This window comes from Eurosta solidaginis, chromosome 5 (genome assembly GCF_040869045.1).
Source record: "Eurosta solidaginis isolate ZX-2024a chromosome 5, ASM4086904v1, whole genome shotgun sequence".
Classification (NCBI taxonomy): domain Eukaryota; kingdom Metazoa; phylum Arthropoda; class Insecta; order Diptera; family Tephritidae; genus Eurosta; species Eurosta solidaginis.
The window spans coordinates 10,510,766-10,530,943 of NC_090323.1; the positions used below are offsets into that span (position 1 = coordinate 10,510,766).

The window sequence follows — 20,178 nt, forward strand, 5'->3', positions numbered from 1 at the left end:
ATATGTACAAATCAGACCTATAAAGTACTGAGTACATACTTGTACTAGTACCAAATAAGTACAAGTACTCAAGTACATCAAATCTAAGTACAAAGTATAAGTACTACAGTACTTGTACTTCGAATCCGAAAGTACATGTAGATATACTTACGAAATTCTTGCAAGTACACGAAAGTACTTTTTCTGATAAAATATGTCAGTTTGATTCATAAATAGAAAATCAAAATATGAGTGAAATTCATATTAGAAAGCAACAAGAAGTAAAACAACATATTAAATAAATATAAATTGTACACCAGCTAACAATATTAAAGTAGTTTTGTATTTGCCTTCATTAGTACTAGCTTTTCAAACGAAAAGCCCGTCATAGATTGCTTTCTAGGACTATAAACTATGCCTGCTAAGGAAAATAAACGCTCTACTGTGGTCGGAGGAAGCTGAGGACGTATTCATTTTGAGTGATAGGTCCTTCATAAGAGGATAACTCTGAAGCATATTGAAATCTGCTGATGTATCATTAAAACACCGTAAGACTCTTCTTCAGCCATTTTGTCAAAGTTAGGTGATCGTAAGGGTGCTGGTTGATCCGCTTCAAAACCGTTCAATACTTATTAAAGTACTTACAAGTAATTTACTTGTACTTCAACAATTCAAGTACAAGTACCTCGATACTTATACTTGTACTAATTTTTCGAAGTACTGAGGTACTGATATTTGTACTTGTACTGGTACTTTTGCTTTACAGGTCTGGTACAAATACATATAAGTATTAGTAGATACTAATGTGTGCATATCGATATAATATATCGCTATTATCTACACCATGACAATACAGGGTGCACATTTGCTTCTAAATGTGTAATGAGTAATCGCTTTTTAAAGTTGAAAATTGCTGATTACAGCTATATTATAACAAAGTATGTGAATGCAAATTGCGCACTGATATGCTGAACTGTTAACTGCTCCCGTGTGTAGCAACTACCTATTAGCAAATCATTTACATACATACAAACATATGAACATGCAGCACTCATCAATTACCAAGTACGTAGGAACAAAAAGTATGGTCGGTCATCAGTAAGCTCGCCTTTGGCCCATGCCGATCAGCTCTAGGCAATGTTTTGAACCACGACATGGTTGGCGGTGCTGGCGAAGTAAAATTAATCTGTGTGAAAATATTCACAGTTTATTAATTATGAATCATGTGCGCATTTCCAATCAATTGAACGTTTAAGCATTTGCTGGACTTGCATTTCATTTTTGTTGAACTTGCGAATAAAAAGCTTGTGGACGCGTTGGTAGATATTTGTGATATTTAATTTAACACAGGTGTGGGTTCATGAAAATAGTGCTTATACTGATTTTTGGATTGTTTTGTGTTACTTTTTTCGAATTGATTATTGTAATAACGCAGTACATAAAAATCGCATTTATGGCATCGGTAATGCACATTTTTGATGGTTTTTGGTTGGATTTGCTTTGGTGGGCATTATAAAAGTTTGTTGCCATGGATAATTTATGGGTGTTCAGATTATCCCTATGTCCAGCAGTAATTGAAGCACATGAATACTTAAAGGACAGTCGAATAAAGTTTTTGTTTTCATATTTTGAGAATACAAATGCCTGCTGCAAGCAACGCATGCCCAGGTTTTTCTACTTCTTATCAAAAGTGGAGTTTTAAACGAGCGCAACAAATCCGAACATTCCTGCTTAGAGATTTGAATCCTTTAGAGGATCTTTGACTAACTATTATCTCTCAAAACGGATTTCGGTAAGTTTTTGTTATTATTTTCAGGGACGGAAAATAATAAATATTTTTTTTTTTCGGAGTCGAAAAAGTCCGGGTCAAAAAATTGTCCTAGGTGAAAATGTTTGAGTTCTCAGATATCCCTATAACAATATCATATCCCTATAGCAAGATCATGCATCCTTTTTATTTTTCGATCTTTTTCCAGAAAAGTCCACATATAAAAGCAAAATCTGTGTTTTTATTTTTTGAGTCCGATAGAACTAGTTAAGCTCGGACTTTTAAAAATAAAAGTCCGGTAATAAAAGTTAAATCCGTACTTTTGTTTTGGCCTTAAAAAATAAAATTCCGGATTTAACTATTATTTTCGGACTTTTATTTTTAAAAGTCCGAGTTTGACTAGTTCTATCGGACTCAGGTAATAAAAATCCGAAAATAATTTTTATCTTGATCCAAATATATTAAAAGTCCAAAATTAATAGTTTTGCAAGGAATTATATTATAAAAGTAATAACAGTTTCCGCCCCTGATTATTTTCGTTTCCTAAACAATCCTTGTAACCATCTATTTTCCTAAAATCATTCTAAGTCCGCGAATACATCGGAAACATATCCTTTTTGAGCACCCTTTCAGCTTGAACCTTTTTAGTGCTATTCGTCTAGTATTTGGTGAGGCTATACTACGATGGCCGTATGTCCTGCAATCAAGCTTCCACGAGGAATTAAATCTCGATGCTGTTGTTAACGCTATATTCTCCGCCACCAAGTCTACAGGTGGAATATGCCGAATGGCACATAGTGCAGTCATCGGCGTAGTTTTCAGGGCTCCCATTGTTCTTTGCATTGATAGTCTGCACACTCCACTAAATTTTGTGCGGTCTTACACTAAACACATACTCCACAGTATAAAATAGGCTTTGCAATAGCTAGTACAATGATTATGTTATTTGTTTACGTAAATAACCGTTTGCTCTAAGGTAGACACCCGCTTACAGTCGTACCATGTTGTCAAACACCCTCAACTGATAAAATTTGAATGGTCCTGCCTGGCTTTTCCGTTTCCTCTTCAAAAGCGTTTTAAGCTTATATGAAAAATTAAACTGGTGCAACTGCACCTTAGGAGCTAGAAATTTTCCACATAGGAGCTATCACTCCAGTAGATGATTGGCTTACTCTGTGCTCACCTATCAAAGGGTGCACTGCAAGCAAAGTTCCAATGTTCCTACTTCCAGCTTTGTCCCACTCACAAGTACTCATTTTGACCTCAAGATTCGCGTGAAATTTAAAAGAGATGCTCTAATGCTCTAGGACTCAGCTAATTTTAGTCATGTAGCAGTGAGAGAGGTCACACATTCCCCAAACACGCTCTTAGCGCCTAAAGCCGCTTAGCTCATCAGCAAAACTGTTCGCAACTGTTAAATAATGTTCATAACGGGATTTACCTTCGACTGGAATATGCTAATATTTTCTGTTCACTCGGGGCTCTAAATCCGTAACCGCGCTGTCTACTCTACTTTCGCGGGTATACAAGTAGTAGTAGGTGCACAGTAATCCGTTTACGTAGTGACAAAGTCACCGCTGCCGAAAATACAGCAGCGAACATTGTTTGGAAGCTATTTCCCACTTCTTTAATGCTAATTAAGTACGCCAATTCCAGATTGGCTGCTGCACGCTTTCAGTGATTTCAAACAGAATGAAACATTCAAAAGTTTTGGCAGTGAATGCAGTGTCTAGTATGCCTCACCCAACCTATACACTATAGAAGAATATAGGTTCGACCATAACAAGTAAAGAAAGAACTCTTTCCTGTAACGTATCCCTTCTTACCGCTCTCTGCTAATAAAGGTCTGACATTCAGAAGTCTGTTACAGTTGCTAACAATATTACGACTCCAAACACTTGTGTAAATTACGTAATACATCGCCACTTAAGAACTTGAAGACGATGATCTAATTTTTGTTAATTTATTTTTATATTAATGCCGCAGCTTCCGGTAAGTAATTTCCAAAAGTGAATTTATACTTTATACATACAGCAGCGAACAAGTAAATAGCAGTGACAGTTTTTTTTTTAAATTGCGCTAATTAAACACTTCTTTTTCATTTTCGATATTTTATGAAAAACTTCCATGAGTTCTTTAACTGAAACTATGCGAACCAATTTCGGAAAAAATCGAGAACTCGAGAAAATTTTGCGAAATATTCGAATCTTTTATTTCGAGTATGCAGTTTGGCAGCCTCCCAAAGTACAAGTTATAGAACTTTCAAAGTTGGTTTTCGACAATTGTCTTCGGAAGGGTGTTTCAGACTTTCTTGCATATAAAAAAATGTTCGCTTTTTGCCTGAAGGACAATCGGAAACACCCTTCACATACTTTGTTGTACTAAAATTGATTGGGCAAAATACAAAACTGCACACTCAAAAAAATTCTGTGATTTCCTTGGACTTTAGAGTGTCTTCGAAAAGCTCTTTAATTTTGGTTTGCGTAGTTTCAGTTACAAAATTTATAGAATTTTTTTCTTGCAATATTCGAAAAAAAGACGAGTTTAACTGACAAAATTTGATAAAATTGCCGCTGCTATTTTTTTGTTCGCTGTTGTACATAACTATAAATACATACTCGTACACACGCACTTGTGTTTACCAGCCATGTAAAACACAGAATAAGAAACAGACGAGAACAAAGAAAAGGTGTTGATGAGATGATTAGGCGTTTTTACGATTTTTTCTTTTAATCTTGCCCACCTATTAAGGTACTCACAAGGTGGTCATCAAGAGCTCTTAAGTTTCATAATTGTTTTTATAGCTTGTCTTAAGTACTTAAGTACTTAAGTAAATCATGAATGAAAGCAAAATTTATATCGTTCAATCAGCTTAGCTTGAAGAGAAATCTGATAAACAGTAGCCAATTTAAGCAGACAGCGGGCAGTCGAATTCAGTTGAGGAAAAAAATGTAATAATAGAACACTACTCAACACAAATTTTCAGCAGTGTAGCCAATTATATTATTACCGAAACTTGCAAATTTGGTTGAATAAACTTATAGGACTGGTGTGGGTGCTAATATCTTTTATCTCTTTACATGTGCCTGTAACTTCTTTGGCACCAAAGCTGTAGCTGCTCAAGATTATGGTCGTGAGGTGCAAAGACTCACTGTTATCTATTTAGCAAAGGTACATATGGGATATTCCATCGAATTTCGACCAATTTTGAACCCGACCCCTTTAGAATTGGCTGAAAGTTTTTCTTCTTTTTCTAGCTTACGAAAGACGTTTTTCAGAATATTTTAATCCAACTCAAAAAAAGTTATGAATTTAAAAAAAAACACCGTTTTTGTTTTCAAAATGCTATAACTTTTTCAAAAATTGACCGTTTGTGATCTTTTTTTTTTTTTAAATTTGTTTTTAAATGTACTCTTCGGAAAAAATACAAAAAAATTGTTAAAGTTTTTTTTTTGTAATTTTGCAGTTTTTCAAGATTTTTCGAATTTCGCCATTTTTTTTTTCTCATAAAAAACTTCAATCAATTCTCCAATCATCCCCACTAATCACGGAGTGGGCTGATTTGTTTTTTTATTTAATTGAAAAAAAAAGTGTAACAATTTTTTTGTATTTTTTCCGAAAAGTACATTTAAAAACAAATTAAAAAAAAAACAAGTAAGGAAGGCTAAGTTCGGGTGTAACCGAACATTACATACTCAGTTGAGAGCTGTGGAGACAAAGTAAGGGAAATCACCATGTTGTAAAAGGAACCTAGGGTAACCCTGGAATGTGTTTGTATGGCATGTGTATCAAATGGAAGGTATTAAAGAGTATTTTAAGAGGAAGTGGGCCTAAGTTCTATAGGTGGACGTATTTTCGAGATATCGCCATAAAGGTGGACCGTCACCCCTGGTCTAGAATTTATTTTGTACGATGTGGGTATCAAATGAAAGGTGTTAATGAGTATTTTAAGAGGGCGTGGGCCTTAGTTCTATATGTGGACGCCTTTTCGAGATATCGCCATAAAGATGGGCCAGGGGTGACTCTATTATTTGTTTGTACGATATGAGTATCAAATGAAAGGTGTTAATGAGTATTTTAAGAGGGTGTGGGCCTTAGTTCTATAGGTGGACGCCTTTTCGGAATATCGTTATAAAAGTGGACCTGGGTTGACTCTAGAATGCGTTTGTACAATATGGGTGTCAAACGAACAGTGTAATAAATGTTTTAAAAGGGAGTGGGCCTTTGTTCTATGGTTGAACGCCTTTTCGGGATATCGCCATAAAAGTGGACCAGGGGTGACTCTAGAATGCGTTTGTACAATATGGGTATCAAATGAAAGGTGCTAATGAGTATTTTAAAAGGCTGTGGGCCTTAGTTCTATAGGTGGACGTCTTTTCGAGATATCGCCATAAAGGTGGACCAGGGGTGGCTCTAGAATTTGTTTGTACGATATGGGTATCAAATGAAAGGTGTTAATGAGTATTTTAAAAGGGTGTGGGCCTTAGTTCTATAGGTGGACGCCTTTTCGAGATATCTCCATAAAGGTAGACCAGGGGTGACTCTAGAATTTGTTTGTCCGATATGGGTATCAAATGAAAGGTGTTAATGAGTATTTTAAAAGGGAGTGGGCCTTAGTTCTATAGGTGGATGCCTTTTCGAGATATTGCCATAAAAGTGGACCAGGGGTGAATCTAAAATTTGTTTGTACGATATGGGTATCAAATGAAAGGTGTTAATGAGTATTTTAAAAGGGTGTGGGCCTTAGTTCTATAGGTGGACGCCTTTTCGAGATATCTCCATAAAGGTAGACCAGGGGTGACTCTAGAATTTGTTTGTCCGATATGGGTATCAAATGAAAGGTGTTAATGAGTATTTTAAAAGGGAGTGGGCCTTAGTTCTATAGGTGGATGCCTTTTCGTGATATCGCCATAAAGACGGGCCAGGGGTGACTCTAGAATTTTTGTGTACGATATGGGTATCAAATGAAAGGTGTTAATGAGTATTTTAAAAGGGAGTGGGCCTTAGTTCTATAGGTGGATGCCTTTTCGAGACATCGCCATAAAGATGGGCCAGGGGTGACTCTAGAATTTTTGTGTACGATATGGGTATCAAATGAAAGGTGTTAATGAGTATTTTAAAAGGGTGTGGGCCTTAGTTCTATAGGTGGACGCCTTTTCGAGATATCGCCATAAAAGTGGACCAGGGGTGAATCTAAAATTTGTTTGTACGATATGGGTATCAAAAGAAAGGTGTTAATGAGTATTTTAAAAGGGTGTGGGCCTTAGTTCTATAGGTGGACGCCTTTTCGAGATATCTCCATAAAGGTAGACCAGGGGTGACTCTAGAATTTGTTTGTCCGATATGGGTATCAAATGAAAGGTGTTAATGAGTATTTTAAAAGGGAATGGGCCTTAGTTCTATAGGTGGATGCCTTTTCGAGATATCGCCATAAAGATGGGCCAGGGGTGACTCTAGAATTTTTGTGTACGATATGGGTATCAAATGAAAGGTGTTAATGAGTATTTTAAAAGGGTGTGGGCCTTAGTTCTATAGGTGGACGCCTTTTCGAGATATCGCCATAAAAGTGGACCAGGGGTGAATCTAAAATTTGTTTGTACGATATGGGTATCAAATGAAAGGTGTTAATGAGCATTTTAAAAGGGTGTGGGCCTTAGTTCTATAGGTGGAAGCCTTTTCGAGATATCTCCATAAAGGTAGACCAGGGGTGACTCTAGAATTTGTTTGTCCGATATGGGTACCAAATGAAAGGTGTTAATGAGTATTTTAAAAGGGAGTGGGCCTTAGTTCTATAGGTGGATGCCTTTTCGAGATATCGCCATAAAGATGGGCCAGGGGTGACTCTAGAATTTTTGTGTACGATATGGGTATCAAATGAAAGGTGTTAATGAGTATTTTAAAAGGGCGTGGGCCTTAGTTCTATAGGTGGACGCCTTTTCGAGATATCGACATAAAGGTGGGCCAGGGGTGACTCTAGAATTTGTTTATACGATATGGGTATCAAATTAAAGATATTAATGAGGGTTTTAAAAGGGAGTGGCCCTTAGTTGTATATGTGAAGGCGTTTTCGAGATATCTACCAAAATGTGGACCAGGGTGATCCAGAACATCATCTGTCGGGTACCGCTAATTTATTTATATATGTAATATCACGTACAGTATTCCTTCCAAGATTCCAAGGGCTTTTGATTTCGCCCTGCAAAACTTTTTCATTTTCTTCTACTTAATATGGTAGGTGTTACACCCATTTTACCAAGTTTTTTTCTAAAGTTATATTTTGCGTCAATAGACCAACACAATTACCATGTTTCATCCCTTTTTTCGTATTTGGTATATAATTATGCCATTTTTTTTATTTTTCGTAGTTTTCGATATCGAAAAAGTGGGCGTGGTCATAGTCGGATTTCGGCCATATTTTACACCAATACAAAGTGAGTTCAGATAAGTACGTGAACTGAGTTTAGTAAAGATATATCGATTTTTGCTCAAGTTATCGTGTTAACGGCCGAGCGGAAGGACAGACGGTCGACTGTGTATAAAAACTGGGCGTGGCTTCAACCGATTTCGCCCCTTTTCACAGAAAACAGTTATCGTCCTAGAAGCTAAGCCTCTACCAAATTTCACAAGGATTTGTTAATTTTTGTTCAACTTATGGCATTAAACGCATCCTAGACAAATTAAGTGAAAAAGGGCGGAGCCACCCCCATTTTGAAATTTTCTTTTATTTTTGTATTTTGTTGCACCATATCATTACTGGAGTTGAATGTTGGCATAATTTACTTATATGCTGTAAAGATATTAACTTTTTTTTAAAATTTGAATTAAAAAAAATTTTTAAAAAGTGGGCGTGGTCGTTCTCCCATTTTGCTAATTTTTATTAAGCAGACATAAAGTAATAAGAGTAACGTTCCTGCCAAATTTCATCATGATATCTTCAACAACTGCCAAATTACAGCTTGCAAAACTTCTAAATTACCTTCATTTAAAAGTGGGCGGTGCCACGCCCATTGTACAAAATTTTACTAGTTTTCTATTCTGCGTCATAAGCTCAACGCCCCTACCAAGTTTCATCGCTTAAAGCGTATTTGGAAATGAATTATCGCACTTTTTCGATTTTTCGAAATTTTCGATATCGAAAAAGTGGGCGTGGTTATTGTCCGATATCGTTCATTTTAAATAGCGATCTGAGATGAGTGCCCAGGAACCTACACACCAAATTTCATCAAGATACCTCAAAATTTACTCAAGTTATCGTGTTAACGGGCGGACGGACGGACGGACGGACATGGCTCAATCGAATTTTTTTTCGATACTGATGATTTTGATATATGGAAGTCTACATCTATCTCGATTCCTTTATACCTGTACAACCAACCGTTATGCAATCAAAGTTAATATACTCTGTGAGCTCTGCTCAACTGAGTATAAACAAGTAAGGAAGGTTAAGTTCGGGTGTAACCGAACATTACATACTCAGTTGAGAGCTATGGTGACAACATAAGGGAAAATAACCATGTAGGAAAATGAACCGAGGGAAACCCTGGAATGTGTTTATATGACATGTGTATCAAATGAAAGGCACTAATGAGTATTTTATGAGGGAGTGGGCCATAGTTCTATAGGTGGACGCCATTTAGGGATATAGCCATAAAGGTGTACAATATGGGTATCAAATGAAAGGTGCTAATGAGTATTTTATTTATTTATTTATTTATTTATTTATTTAAGCCAATTAAAAAAGAATCTTATAGGCTAATTATAAAAGTGTAAAGTAGTTAATAATGTATAATAATATAAATTACCTTACTTATAAAAAGTATTTAAAATACTCAGAAAACCATCTTTCGAACAAGAAAAATCTATCTCACAAAATTTAGAAATTCTATTGAACTCAATTAAGGCTCTAGTAATTGGAGCATTCCGCGCATAAAGAGCCCTGAGAACACCAATATGAAAAAACTCAGATGCACGAAGAGCTCTAGCCGGTATATTAATGAAAATCCTCTCCAAGAGCACAGGGCAATCAACAACCCCACGTAACAAATCGAAAACGAACGACAACGATAAAATTGTCCTCCTGTCCTGCAATGATTTTAAGTTGATCAATAAGCAACGAGCTTTATAAGTCGGGACAGGATCCGAGAAGCGCAGACTGCGTAATGCATTTTAAAAGGCTGTGGGCCTTAGTTCTATAGGTGGACGTCTTTTCGAGATATCGCCATAAAGGTGGACCAGGGGTGGCTCTAGAATTTGTTTGTACGATATGGGTATCAAATGAAAGGTGTTAATGAGTATTTTAAAAGGGAATGGGCCTTAGTTCTATAGGTGGATGCCTTTTCGAGATATCGCCATAAAGATGGGCCAGGGGTGACTCTAGAATTTTTGTGTACGATATGGGTATCAAATGAAAGGTGTTAATGAGTATTTTAAAAGGGTGTGGGCCTTAGTTCTATAGGTGGACGCCTTTTCGAGATATCGCCATAAAAGTGGACCAGGGGTGAATCTAAAATTTGTTTGTACGATATGGGTATCAAATGAAAGGTGTTAATGAGTATTTTAAAAGGGCGTGGGCCTTAGTTCTATAGGTGGACGCCTTTTCGAGATATCGACATAAAGGTGGGCCAGGGGTGACTCTAGAATTTGTTTATACGATATGGGTATCAAATGAAAGGTGTTAATGAGTATTTTAAAAAGGCGTGTGCCTTAGTTCTATATGTGGACGCCTTTTCGAGATATCGCTATTACCGTGGACCAGGGGTGACTCTAGAATGTGTTTGTACGATATGGGTATCAAATTAAAGATATTAATGAGGGTTTTAAAAGGGAGTGGCCCTTAGTTGTATATGTGAAGGCGTTTTCGAGATATCTACCAAAATGTGGACCAGGGTGATCCAGAACATCATCTGTCGGGTACCGCTAATTTATTTATATATGTAATATCACGTACAGTATTCCTTCCAAGATTCCAAGGGCTTTTGATTTCGCCCTGCAAAACTTTTTCATTTTCTTCTACTTAATATGGTAGGTGTTACACCCATTTTACCAAGTTTTTTTCTAAAGTTATATTTTGCGTCAATAGACCAACACAATTACCATGTTTCATCCCTTTTTTCGTATTTGGTATATAATTATGCCATTTTTTTTATTTTTCGTAGTTTTCGATATCGAAAAAGTGGGCGTGGTCATAGTCGGATTTCGGCCATATTTTACACCAATACAAAGTGAGTTCAGATAAGTACGTGAACTGAGTTTAGTAAAGATATATCGATTTTTGCTCAAGTTATCGTGTTAGCGGCCGAGCGGAAGGACAGACGGTGGACTGTGTATAAAAACTGGGCGTGGCTTCAACCGATTTCGCCCCTTTTCACAGAAAACAGTTATCGTCCTAGAAGCTAAGCCTCTACCAAATTTCACAAGGATTGGTTAATTTTTGTTCAACTTATGGCATTAAACGCATCCTAGACAAATTAAATGAAAAAGGGCGGAGCCACCCCCATTTTGAAATTTTCTTTTATTTTTGTATTTTGTTGCACCATATCATTACTGGAGTTGAATGTTGGCATAATTTACTTATATGCTGTAAAGATATTAACCTTTTTTTTTAAATTTGAATTAAAAAAAAATTTTTTAAAAAGTGGGCGTGGTCGTTCTCCGATTTTGCTAATTTTTATTAAGCAGACATAAAGTAATAAGAGTAACGTTCCTGCCAAATTTCATCATGATATCTTCAACAACTGCCAAATTACAACTTGCAAAACTTCTAAATTACCTTCATTTAAAAGTGGGCGGTGCCACGCCCATTGTACAAAATTTTACTAGTTTTCTATTCTGCGTCATAAGCTCAACGCCCCTACCAAGTTTCATCGCTTAAAGCGTATTTGGTAATGAATTATCGCACTTTTTCGATTTTTCGAAATTTTCGATATCGAAAAAGTGGGCGTGGTTATTGTCCGATATCGTTCATTTTAAATAGCGATCTGAGATGAGTGCCCAGGAACCTACATACCAAATTTCATCAAGATACCTCAAAATTTACTCAAGTTATCGTGTTAACGGGCGGACGGACGGACGGACGGACAAGGCTCAATCGAATTTTTTTTCGATACTGATGATTTTGATATATGGAAGTCTACATCTATCTCGATTCCTTTATACCTGTACAACCAACCGTTATGCAATCAAAGTTAATATACTCTGTGAGCTCTGCTCAACTGAGTATAAACAAGTAAGGAAAGTTAAGTTCGGGTGTAACCGAACATTACATACTCAGTTGAGAGCTATGGTGACAACATAAGGGAAAATAACCATGTAGGAAAATGAACCGAGGGAAACCCTGGAATGTGTTTATATGACATGTGTATCAAATGAAAGGCACTAATGAGTATTTTATGAGGGAGTGGGCCATAGTTCTATAGGTGGACGCCATTTAGGGATATAGCCATAAAGGTGGATCAGGGTTGACTCTAGAATGCGTTTGTACGATATGGGTATCAAATGAAAGGTGTTAATGAGTATTTTAAAAGGGAGTTATCTTTAGTTCCATAGGTGGACACCGTTTCGAGATATTGCCACAAAGGTGGACCAGGGGTGACCCTAGAATTTGTTTGTACAATATGGGCATCAAACGAATGGTGTTAATGAGTATTTTAAAAGGGAGTGGGCCTTAGTTCTATAGGTGGATGCCGTTTCGAAATATCGCCATAAAGGTGGACCAGGGGTGACTCTAGAATGTGTTTGTACGATATGGGTATCAAATTAAAGGTATTAATGAGGGTTTTAAAAGGGAGTGGTGGTTGTTGTATAGGTGGTCGCCTTTTCGAGATATCGCCATAAAGGTGGACCAGGGGTGACTCTAGAATGCGTTTGTACGATATGGGTATCAAATGAAAGGTGTTAATGAGTATTCTAAAAGGGAGTAATCATTAGTTCCATAGGTGGACGCCGTTTCGAGATATCGCCATAAAGGTGGACCAGGGGTGACCCTAGAATTTGTTTGTACCATATGGGTATCAAAAGAAAGGTGTTAATGAGTATTTTAAAAGGGAGTAATCCTTAGTTCCATAGGTGGACGCCGTTTCGCGATATCGCCATAAAGGTGGGCTAGGGGTGATTCTAGAATTCGTTTGTGCAATATGGGTATCAAACGAAAGGAGTTATGAGTATTTTAAAAGGGAGTGGGCCTTAGTTCTATATGTGGACGCCTTTTCGAGGTATCGCAATAAAGGTGGACCAGGGGTGACTCTAGACTTTGTTTGTACGATATGGGTATCAAATGAAAGGTGTTAATGAGTATTTTAAAAGGGCGTAGGGCTTAGTTCTATAGGTGGACGCCTTTTAGAGATATCGCCATAAAGGTGGACCAGGGGTGACTCTAGAATGAGTTTGTACGATATGGGTATCAAATTAAAGGTATTAATGAGAGTTTTAAAATGTAGTGGTGGTAGTTGTATATGTGAAGGGGTTTTCCAGATATCGACCAAAATGTGGACCAGGGTGACCCAGAACATCATCTGTTGGATACAGCTAATTTATTTATATATGTAATACCTGCCAAGATTTTAAGGGTTTTTTATTTCGCCCTGTAGAACTTTTTCATTTTCTTCTACTTAATATGGTAGGTGTCACAACCATTTTATAAAGTTTTTTCTAAAGTTATATTTCGCGTCAATAAAACAGTCCAATTACCTTACCATGTTTCATGTTTTTTTTCGTATTTGGTATAGAATTATGGCATTTTTTCATTTTTCGTAATTTTCGATATCGAAAAAGTGGGCGTGGTCATAGTCGGATTTCTCTCATATTTCATACCAAGATAAAGTGAATTCAAGTAAGCACGTGAACTAAGTTCATTAAAGATATGTCGATTTTTGCTCAAGTTATCGTGTTAACGGCCATGCGGAAGGACAGACGAATGACTGTGTATAAAAACTGGGCGTGGCATCAACCGATTTCGCCCATAAAATCTATGCCCCCACCAAATTTCAAAAGGATTGGTTAATTTTTGTTCGACTTATGGCGTTGAAAGTATCCTAGACAAATTAAATGAAAAAGGGCGGAGCCACGCCCATTTTGAAATTTTCTTTTATTTTTGTATTTTGTTGCACTATATCATTACTGGAGTTGAATGTTGACATAATTTACTTATATACTGTATAGGTATTAAATTTTTTGTTAAAATTTTACTTTAAAAAAATTTTTTTTTAAAAGTGGGCGTGGTCCTTCTCCGATTTTGCTAATTTTGATTAAGCGTACATATAGTGATAGGAGTGACGTTCCTGCCAAATTTCATCATGATATCTTCAACGACTGCCAAATTACAGCTTGCAAAAGTTTTAAATTACCTTCTTTTAAAAGTGGGCGGTTCCACGCCCATTGTCCAAAATTTTACTAATTTTCTATTCTGCGTCATAAGTTCAACCCATCTACCAAGTTTCGTCGCTTTATCTGTCTTTTGTAATGAATTATCGCACTTTTTCGGTTTTTCGAAATTTTCGATATCGAAAAAATGGGCGTGGTTATAGTCCGATATCGTTCATTTTAAATAGCGATCTGAGATGAGTGCTCAGGAACCTACATACCAAATTTCATCAAGATACCTCAAAATTTACTCAAGTTATCGTGTTAACGGACGGACGGACAGACGGACGGACATGGCTCAATCAAATTTTTTTTCGATCCTGATTATTTTGATATATGGAAGTCTATATCTATCTCGATTCCTTTATATATGTACAACCAACCGTTATCCAGTCAAACTTAATATACTCTGTGAGCTCTGCTCAACTGAGTATAAAAAGATCCCAAACGGTCAATTTTTGAAAAAGTTATAGCATTTTGAAAACAAACACGGATATTTTTTTTTAAATTCATAACTTTTTTTGAGTTGGATGAAAAAATTTGAAAAAATTCTGAAAAACGACTTTCGTAAGCTAGAAAAAGAAGAAAAACTTTCAGCCAATTCTAAAAGGGTCGGGTTCAAAATTGGTCGAAATGGGATGGAATACCCCATATGTATATATGTATGGAAAATGACTGTGGACCAGGCCATTGAAGCTCGTCTTAACCCACAGAAGGTGGAAACAAATGTATACTACAACCAGCCAAAGTGGTTGATGAAGTTAAGTATAGTTTTGTTCCAGATTTTTTGGACTAAAATTTTGCTTTACCATCAGAGAATTATATAGTATATTTGAATATTTTCTTATAATTCTACGCGTTTTTATGCTTCAGTGTCTTCTTCAGGGAGTCTAGGTTTTTTTGAAATATTTGTGAATATTTAAAATAAGCTAAACTAATCATTAAGGAGTCAAGGTTCGATTCGGGCTCAAGGCCAGAATAGGCCGATAAAAGCAAATTAATAATTAAGTTTAAATAGAAAGGGCATATACGGATTGGAATCTAAATGTGTTGAGCAAAAACTATCTGAGTACAGTGCGATTTCTAAAAAAAATATCACTGTTACTTTTTTAAATACTAAAATTTAATGTAAAAAATCCAAATTTGTTGTACTGTGTAATCAAATATTCGTAAAGGTGGCTAGTAGTTTTTAGTTAGTTTTTTTGCCTTAATTTCTTGAACTTAGGTACTTGATATTCAAGCCATTTTTTTCCAATATTTTTTCTTTTTTTGAGGGGAGCAAACATTTTAAACTATTTTGCAAAGTTTTTTGTTGTGAATTATTTTGCTTATTTTCTCAGCTGAAGTGCGTAATAAATTTGTTAAGCTTTGCTCGAGTATTCTTCTTTAAATCTATGAACTATAAATACTCTAAGCCGCCGAGTAAATGGCATCATTAGCTTCATAATAAGCGAAGTGTTAAGTTCACGTTTTAATTAAGAATATATTTAATAAAAGTTCTAGTACTTAAAGTGAAAAGATCTTGATCATATACTTGCTTTAAAAATAAAAAGATAATGGTGAGCGTGAAGTGATATAAAATAAAATATACTATTGATTTCAGTACAAAAAAACTCGTTTCATGCGTAAAAACAACTCGATAATCTCAAGAGTTATCGCTTTTGAGAGAAGACCACTTCTTCACAATAAAGAAAATATGCAAGAAATCGATTTGACTGGCTGTTCTACACCATTTCCAGTTGTAAATGAGAAAGCGTCAGATATAAATGCGAAACCGTCATATGGAAATGAGAATAGTCAATTGTAAATGCGAAAGCGTCACTTCGATATGAGAATAGTCACTTGTAAATGAGAAAACTGTAAATGAAATTTCTAAAGCGTCAATTGTAATTGAGAATAGTCAGTTGTAAATGAGAATAGTAAATTGTAAACGCGAAAGCGTCATTTGGAAATTAGAATAATATAGTCACTTGTTAATGAGAATAATCAGTTGTAAATGAGAATAGTGAATTGTAAATGCGAAACCGTAATTTGGAAATGAGATTAGTCAATTTTAAATGCGACAGTGTCACATGGAAATGAGAACAGTTACTTCTAAATGAGAATGCGTCATTTTAAAATTAGAAAGCGTCAGTTATAATAAGAGTAGTCACTTATAAATGAGAATAGTCAACTGTAAATGCAAAAGCGTCATATTTAAATGGGAATAGTCACTTGTAAATGAGAAAACATTAAATGAAAATGCGAAAGCGCTGGGGCAAGAAGTCCAAGTTCTTGTACAGTGGTGGGAAATGGGTAATGAGAGGGAACCATTAGATTATACCATTACATAAAATTGACAAATTTTATTCTTAATAAAAAAATAAGTCTTTCGATTTTTCATTTAATGCTTACACACTCAAAATTGACTTACTTTTCTCAGTTCTATATAACGCTTTCGCATTTACAATTGACTATTCTCATTTCCATATGACGCTTTCGTCTTTTTAAGTGATACTTTCTTATTTATAATTAACTACGTATTCTCAATTACAAATGAAGCTTTCGCATTTTCATTTAATGCTTTCTCATTTACATGTGACTATTCCCATTTAAATATGACGCTTTTGCATTTACAATTGACTTTTCTTATTTACAAGTGACTATTCTCATATCGAAGTGATGCTTTCGCATTTACAATTGACTATTCTCAATTCCATATAACGCTTTTGCATTTACATTTGACGCTTTCTAATTTACAACTGATTAACCTCATTTACAATTTACAAATCTTATTTTCAAATTACGCTTTCTCATTTTCAAATTACGCTTTCTCATTTTAAAGTAACTATTCTCATTTCCAAATGACGCATTCTCATTTGCAACTGGAAATGGTGTAGAACTAGATTCAGACTAACAAGAAATGTCCTCAGGGGGTGAAAGTTCCAAATTTTTAAATTTTTTAGGACTAGGATCTATATCATTCCGCTAACGAGTATCATCTGTCTGGGCCACCATTCTAAAACTGTTTGAGTCTCGATCTATATGATACATCATCCACATAATATTGATTAAGGGTAAATAAATTTATTTATAAGTGGTTCCTGAGGGTCGTTGAAGTGAAAAAGCTCTATCTATCGAAATTGCTCAGATCCTGCTTTATACGACCCATGGCGTAAATATTTTTGTTCTTGGTCAAATAGTGTCAAGGTTATGTTGATTTTAAAACTATGCTCAGAAACTGCACTGCCATCATCCACTTAATAACTTTATTAAGACAAGTTCCCAGAAGAAAGAGTAGGAAAAGCCCTATCTATCGATGGGAACTTTGTCTATATGACCCATAACTTTACAATTTATGTCCTTGGTCAAATAGGCTATGAGTTATACCGATTTCAAAACTGTTCCCAGGAAGTTTTCTCAATTTCTATTACCCATATCCCAAATATTATTTACCAATCTATCGAAATTACTCAAGTTTTAATCTCATATTTCAAACGGTTAACCTAGGGTCAAATAAACTCAGAGTTATAATGACTTGAATAAAAAAACTGTATCTGTATGGGGGAGGGGGCTGATACGGTCTACTTTTCCGAAATTGCCAATACCTTGACCAGTTTGAGCTATGCACCAAAAAGTGCTGCTCTAGGACAAACATACAAAGGTGAGAAAATTTAAAAATAACTTATAAATAACTGTTCTCAGAGACTTAAAACCTCCAACTTCCCCTAGATATTTCCACATCATGGGCTATATGTATACCAAATTTCATCCACTCTCGTTCAAACGGTTCAGATGGGAGTTACTATACTGACCAGCCCAAGAAGATCCCAAAAACTAACAATTTCCACTCTGAAACTAATGTTTTAGGAAAGAGAAATTTTCTCCCAAGTAGCTCTGCTCGGAAAGTCTTCCCACCACTGTTGAAGTGCGCCCAAAAAAAGAGAAAGTGCATGTCCTACGGAATCAATATTGATCGCGAAACATAACACGCCATTCCGGCTAAGTAAAACTGTAAAATTTAGAGCGTTAACGAATTTAAACAAGTTTCGTTGTATTCAAAAAAATGAGGCGAACTTTTAGACTGCAGTGTTTTTAGCTAATGGATTTAAGTCTAGCGCCTTATGGACATCGCTCCGACATTAGTACCCAAATTTTTGAATATCAAACTAGTGCACACTTGCCTCAACTTTTAAAAGTATGAAAGGGTTTTGTTTTGAGCGTCTTCAAACATTTTATTCTACGTTTATGCATAATATATAGTAGATCCGCGAATCCAGTAGTAGATCCTCGAATCCAGTATCAAATATTCCTAAAAATAAAGTCTCAAATCTTAAATAATTTCACCTGTTTTTTTCTTGCAGAGACTTCTCATAATCGCGTTCGCTGTGTCCTTTATTGCGATAGCTTGTGCTGAATCCGCTTCTGATGGCGCCGCTGCTGCACCCACCGCCGAATATCTACCACCAATTGTTGCTGAGACAGCACCTTTAACTAAAGATGGTTATCAATATAGAACTGTGCGTCATCTGAAGTATCGCCAGCGACGCGAAGCGCCTTCAACGGAATACCTGCCACCCGTTGCTAAACCCTCTACCGATTACATACCGCCTGTAGCTACTGAAACACATGCAGCGAACGATGGCTATAGATATAAAACTGTGCGCCGTTTAAAAGTACGTCGTCATCGTCGTGAAGCTCCATCGAATGAATATTTACCACCAGTTGCTGCACCTACGCAGGAGTACTTACCACCAGGCGGTGCCCCAACACAAGTGGCTAATGATGGTTATCGTTACAAGACTATACGTCGTTTACGATTCCGTGCGCGTCATCGTCGTGATGTTTCAGAATTGCCTTCTTTGCCGTCTGCTGAGTATTTTCCACCAGTTAATGTTGAATTGGCTCCAGATTTGAAAACGGTTTTGGGTAATGATGGTTATCGTTATAAAACTGTGCGTCGTTTACGATACCGTCGTCGTCGTCGTGAAATCGAAGGTGCTGATGTTGTGGATGGCACAAATGGTGTGGCTGCTGTCGTTGGTACTTCTCGTCTTACTGATGATGGCACTGTTAAGATAGTTGATCTACCTAATGGTGAATATTTGCCACCAAGTAATGATCTCACTGAAGTGCCCGCCGTAAAAAGTGCAGAGCTAGCTCCAGATGGCTACCGTTATAAGATTGTGCGGCGTGTTAGATACCGTTATCGTCATTAAGTGCAACTGGAAATGGAAGATATTTTGAAATTAAAGAGTCTGCGATAGAAGAAGTTATGTAAATAATACTAATTATATGAGTTACATATATGAACACACTAAGTCTAATAATACTAGAATAACTCGGGGGATGAATTTAATTGCATATATTTACTAATGAACTACAAGAATAATACAATTTATTCAAAAGAAACTTATTGCTTTGGAATATGAATGGAAAAGCGTAAGTATAGTGGATTTTTTTTAAAGATAGCTTGTCGCTTAGAGCGCAATCTCATTGGGGCTTCTAAAAAGATATCAAAGGCCATTTAGGATATACAGTACTTCTTCTTGGAAGATGCTAGCCGAGTCAGAGATTCGAATTGAGAATGAGACATTAAGTTGGCAACCCCGCATTCTATTTGGGCCCATCTCCTTTCAGTTCTTTTCCACCTTACATTTCTCTGCAAAGTTGATGAAGAAACCATTACGAGTAGTCTGCTTAGAAACCCATATTATCTAGAGTTTCAACAGTCTAAGTTACAAAGTCATGTTGCCTAATGAGTTGAAACTTCCAAAGTCAACTAGTTGAGGATTATGTTAAGTCGCCTCGACTAGCATTATTTAGGGTACTGATACGCTCTACATGAGCTCTCTGGCTACCTGCAAGCTGATTGACTATACAACCATCTTCTCGTTTGTACCTCGCGCACATGCGGTCTGTATGACACCCCCTACTATCGCAGGTCATTCGAATAAGGTGTGGCGTACGACTTGTATAACTACAAATAATAAGCATTTGGGATTTTCAGGCCAACCACTCTGTGGAGCTATTTAAGGAAGCAATCCTGACCTGTTAGAAATCGGTACAGGTAGAAATTAACACATCCAGTTGGT

The 20,178-nt window shown here is 36.3% G+C and overlaps 1 protein-coding gene across 1 annotated transcript; it reads left to right on the forward strand.

Moving 5' to 3' along the window:
* Positions 1–15,526: 15,526 nt before the first annotated feature.
* LOC137252325 (uncharacterized) lies at positions 15,527–19,484 on the forward strand. The gene is made up of 2 exons (XM_067787859.1): positions 15,527–15,663; positions 18,448–19,484. Exons 1-2 carry the CDS (start codon positions 15,661–15,663, stop codon positions 19,300–19,302), a joined length of 858 nt encoding a protein of 285 aa, XP_067643960.1. The 5' UTR covers positions 15,527–15,660; the 3' UTR covers positions 19,303–19,484.
* The last annotated feature ends 694 nt before the right edge of the window (positions 19,485–20,178 follow it).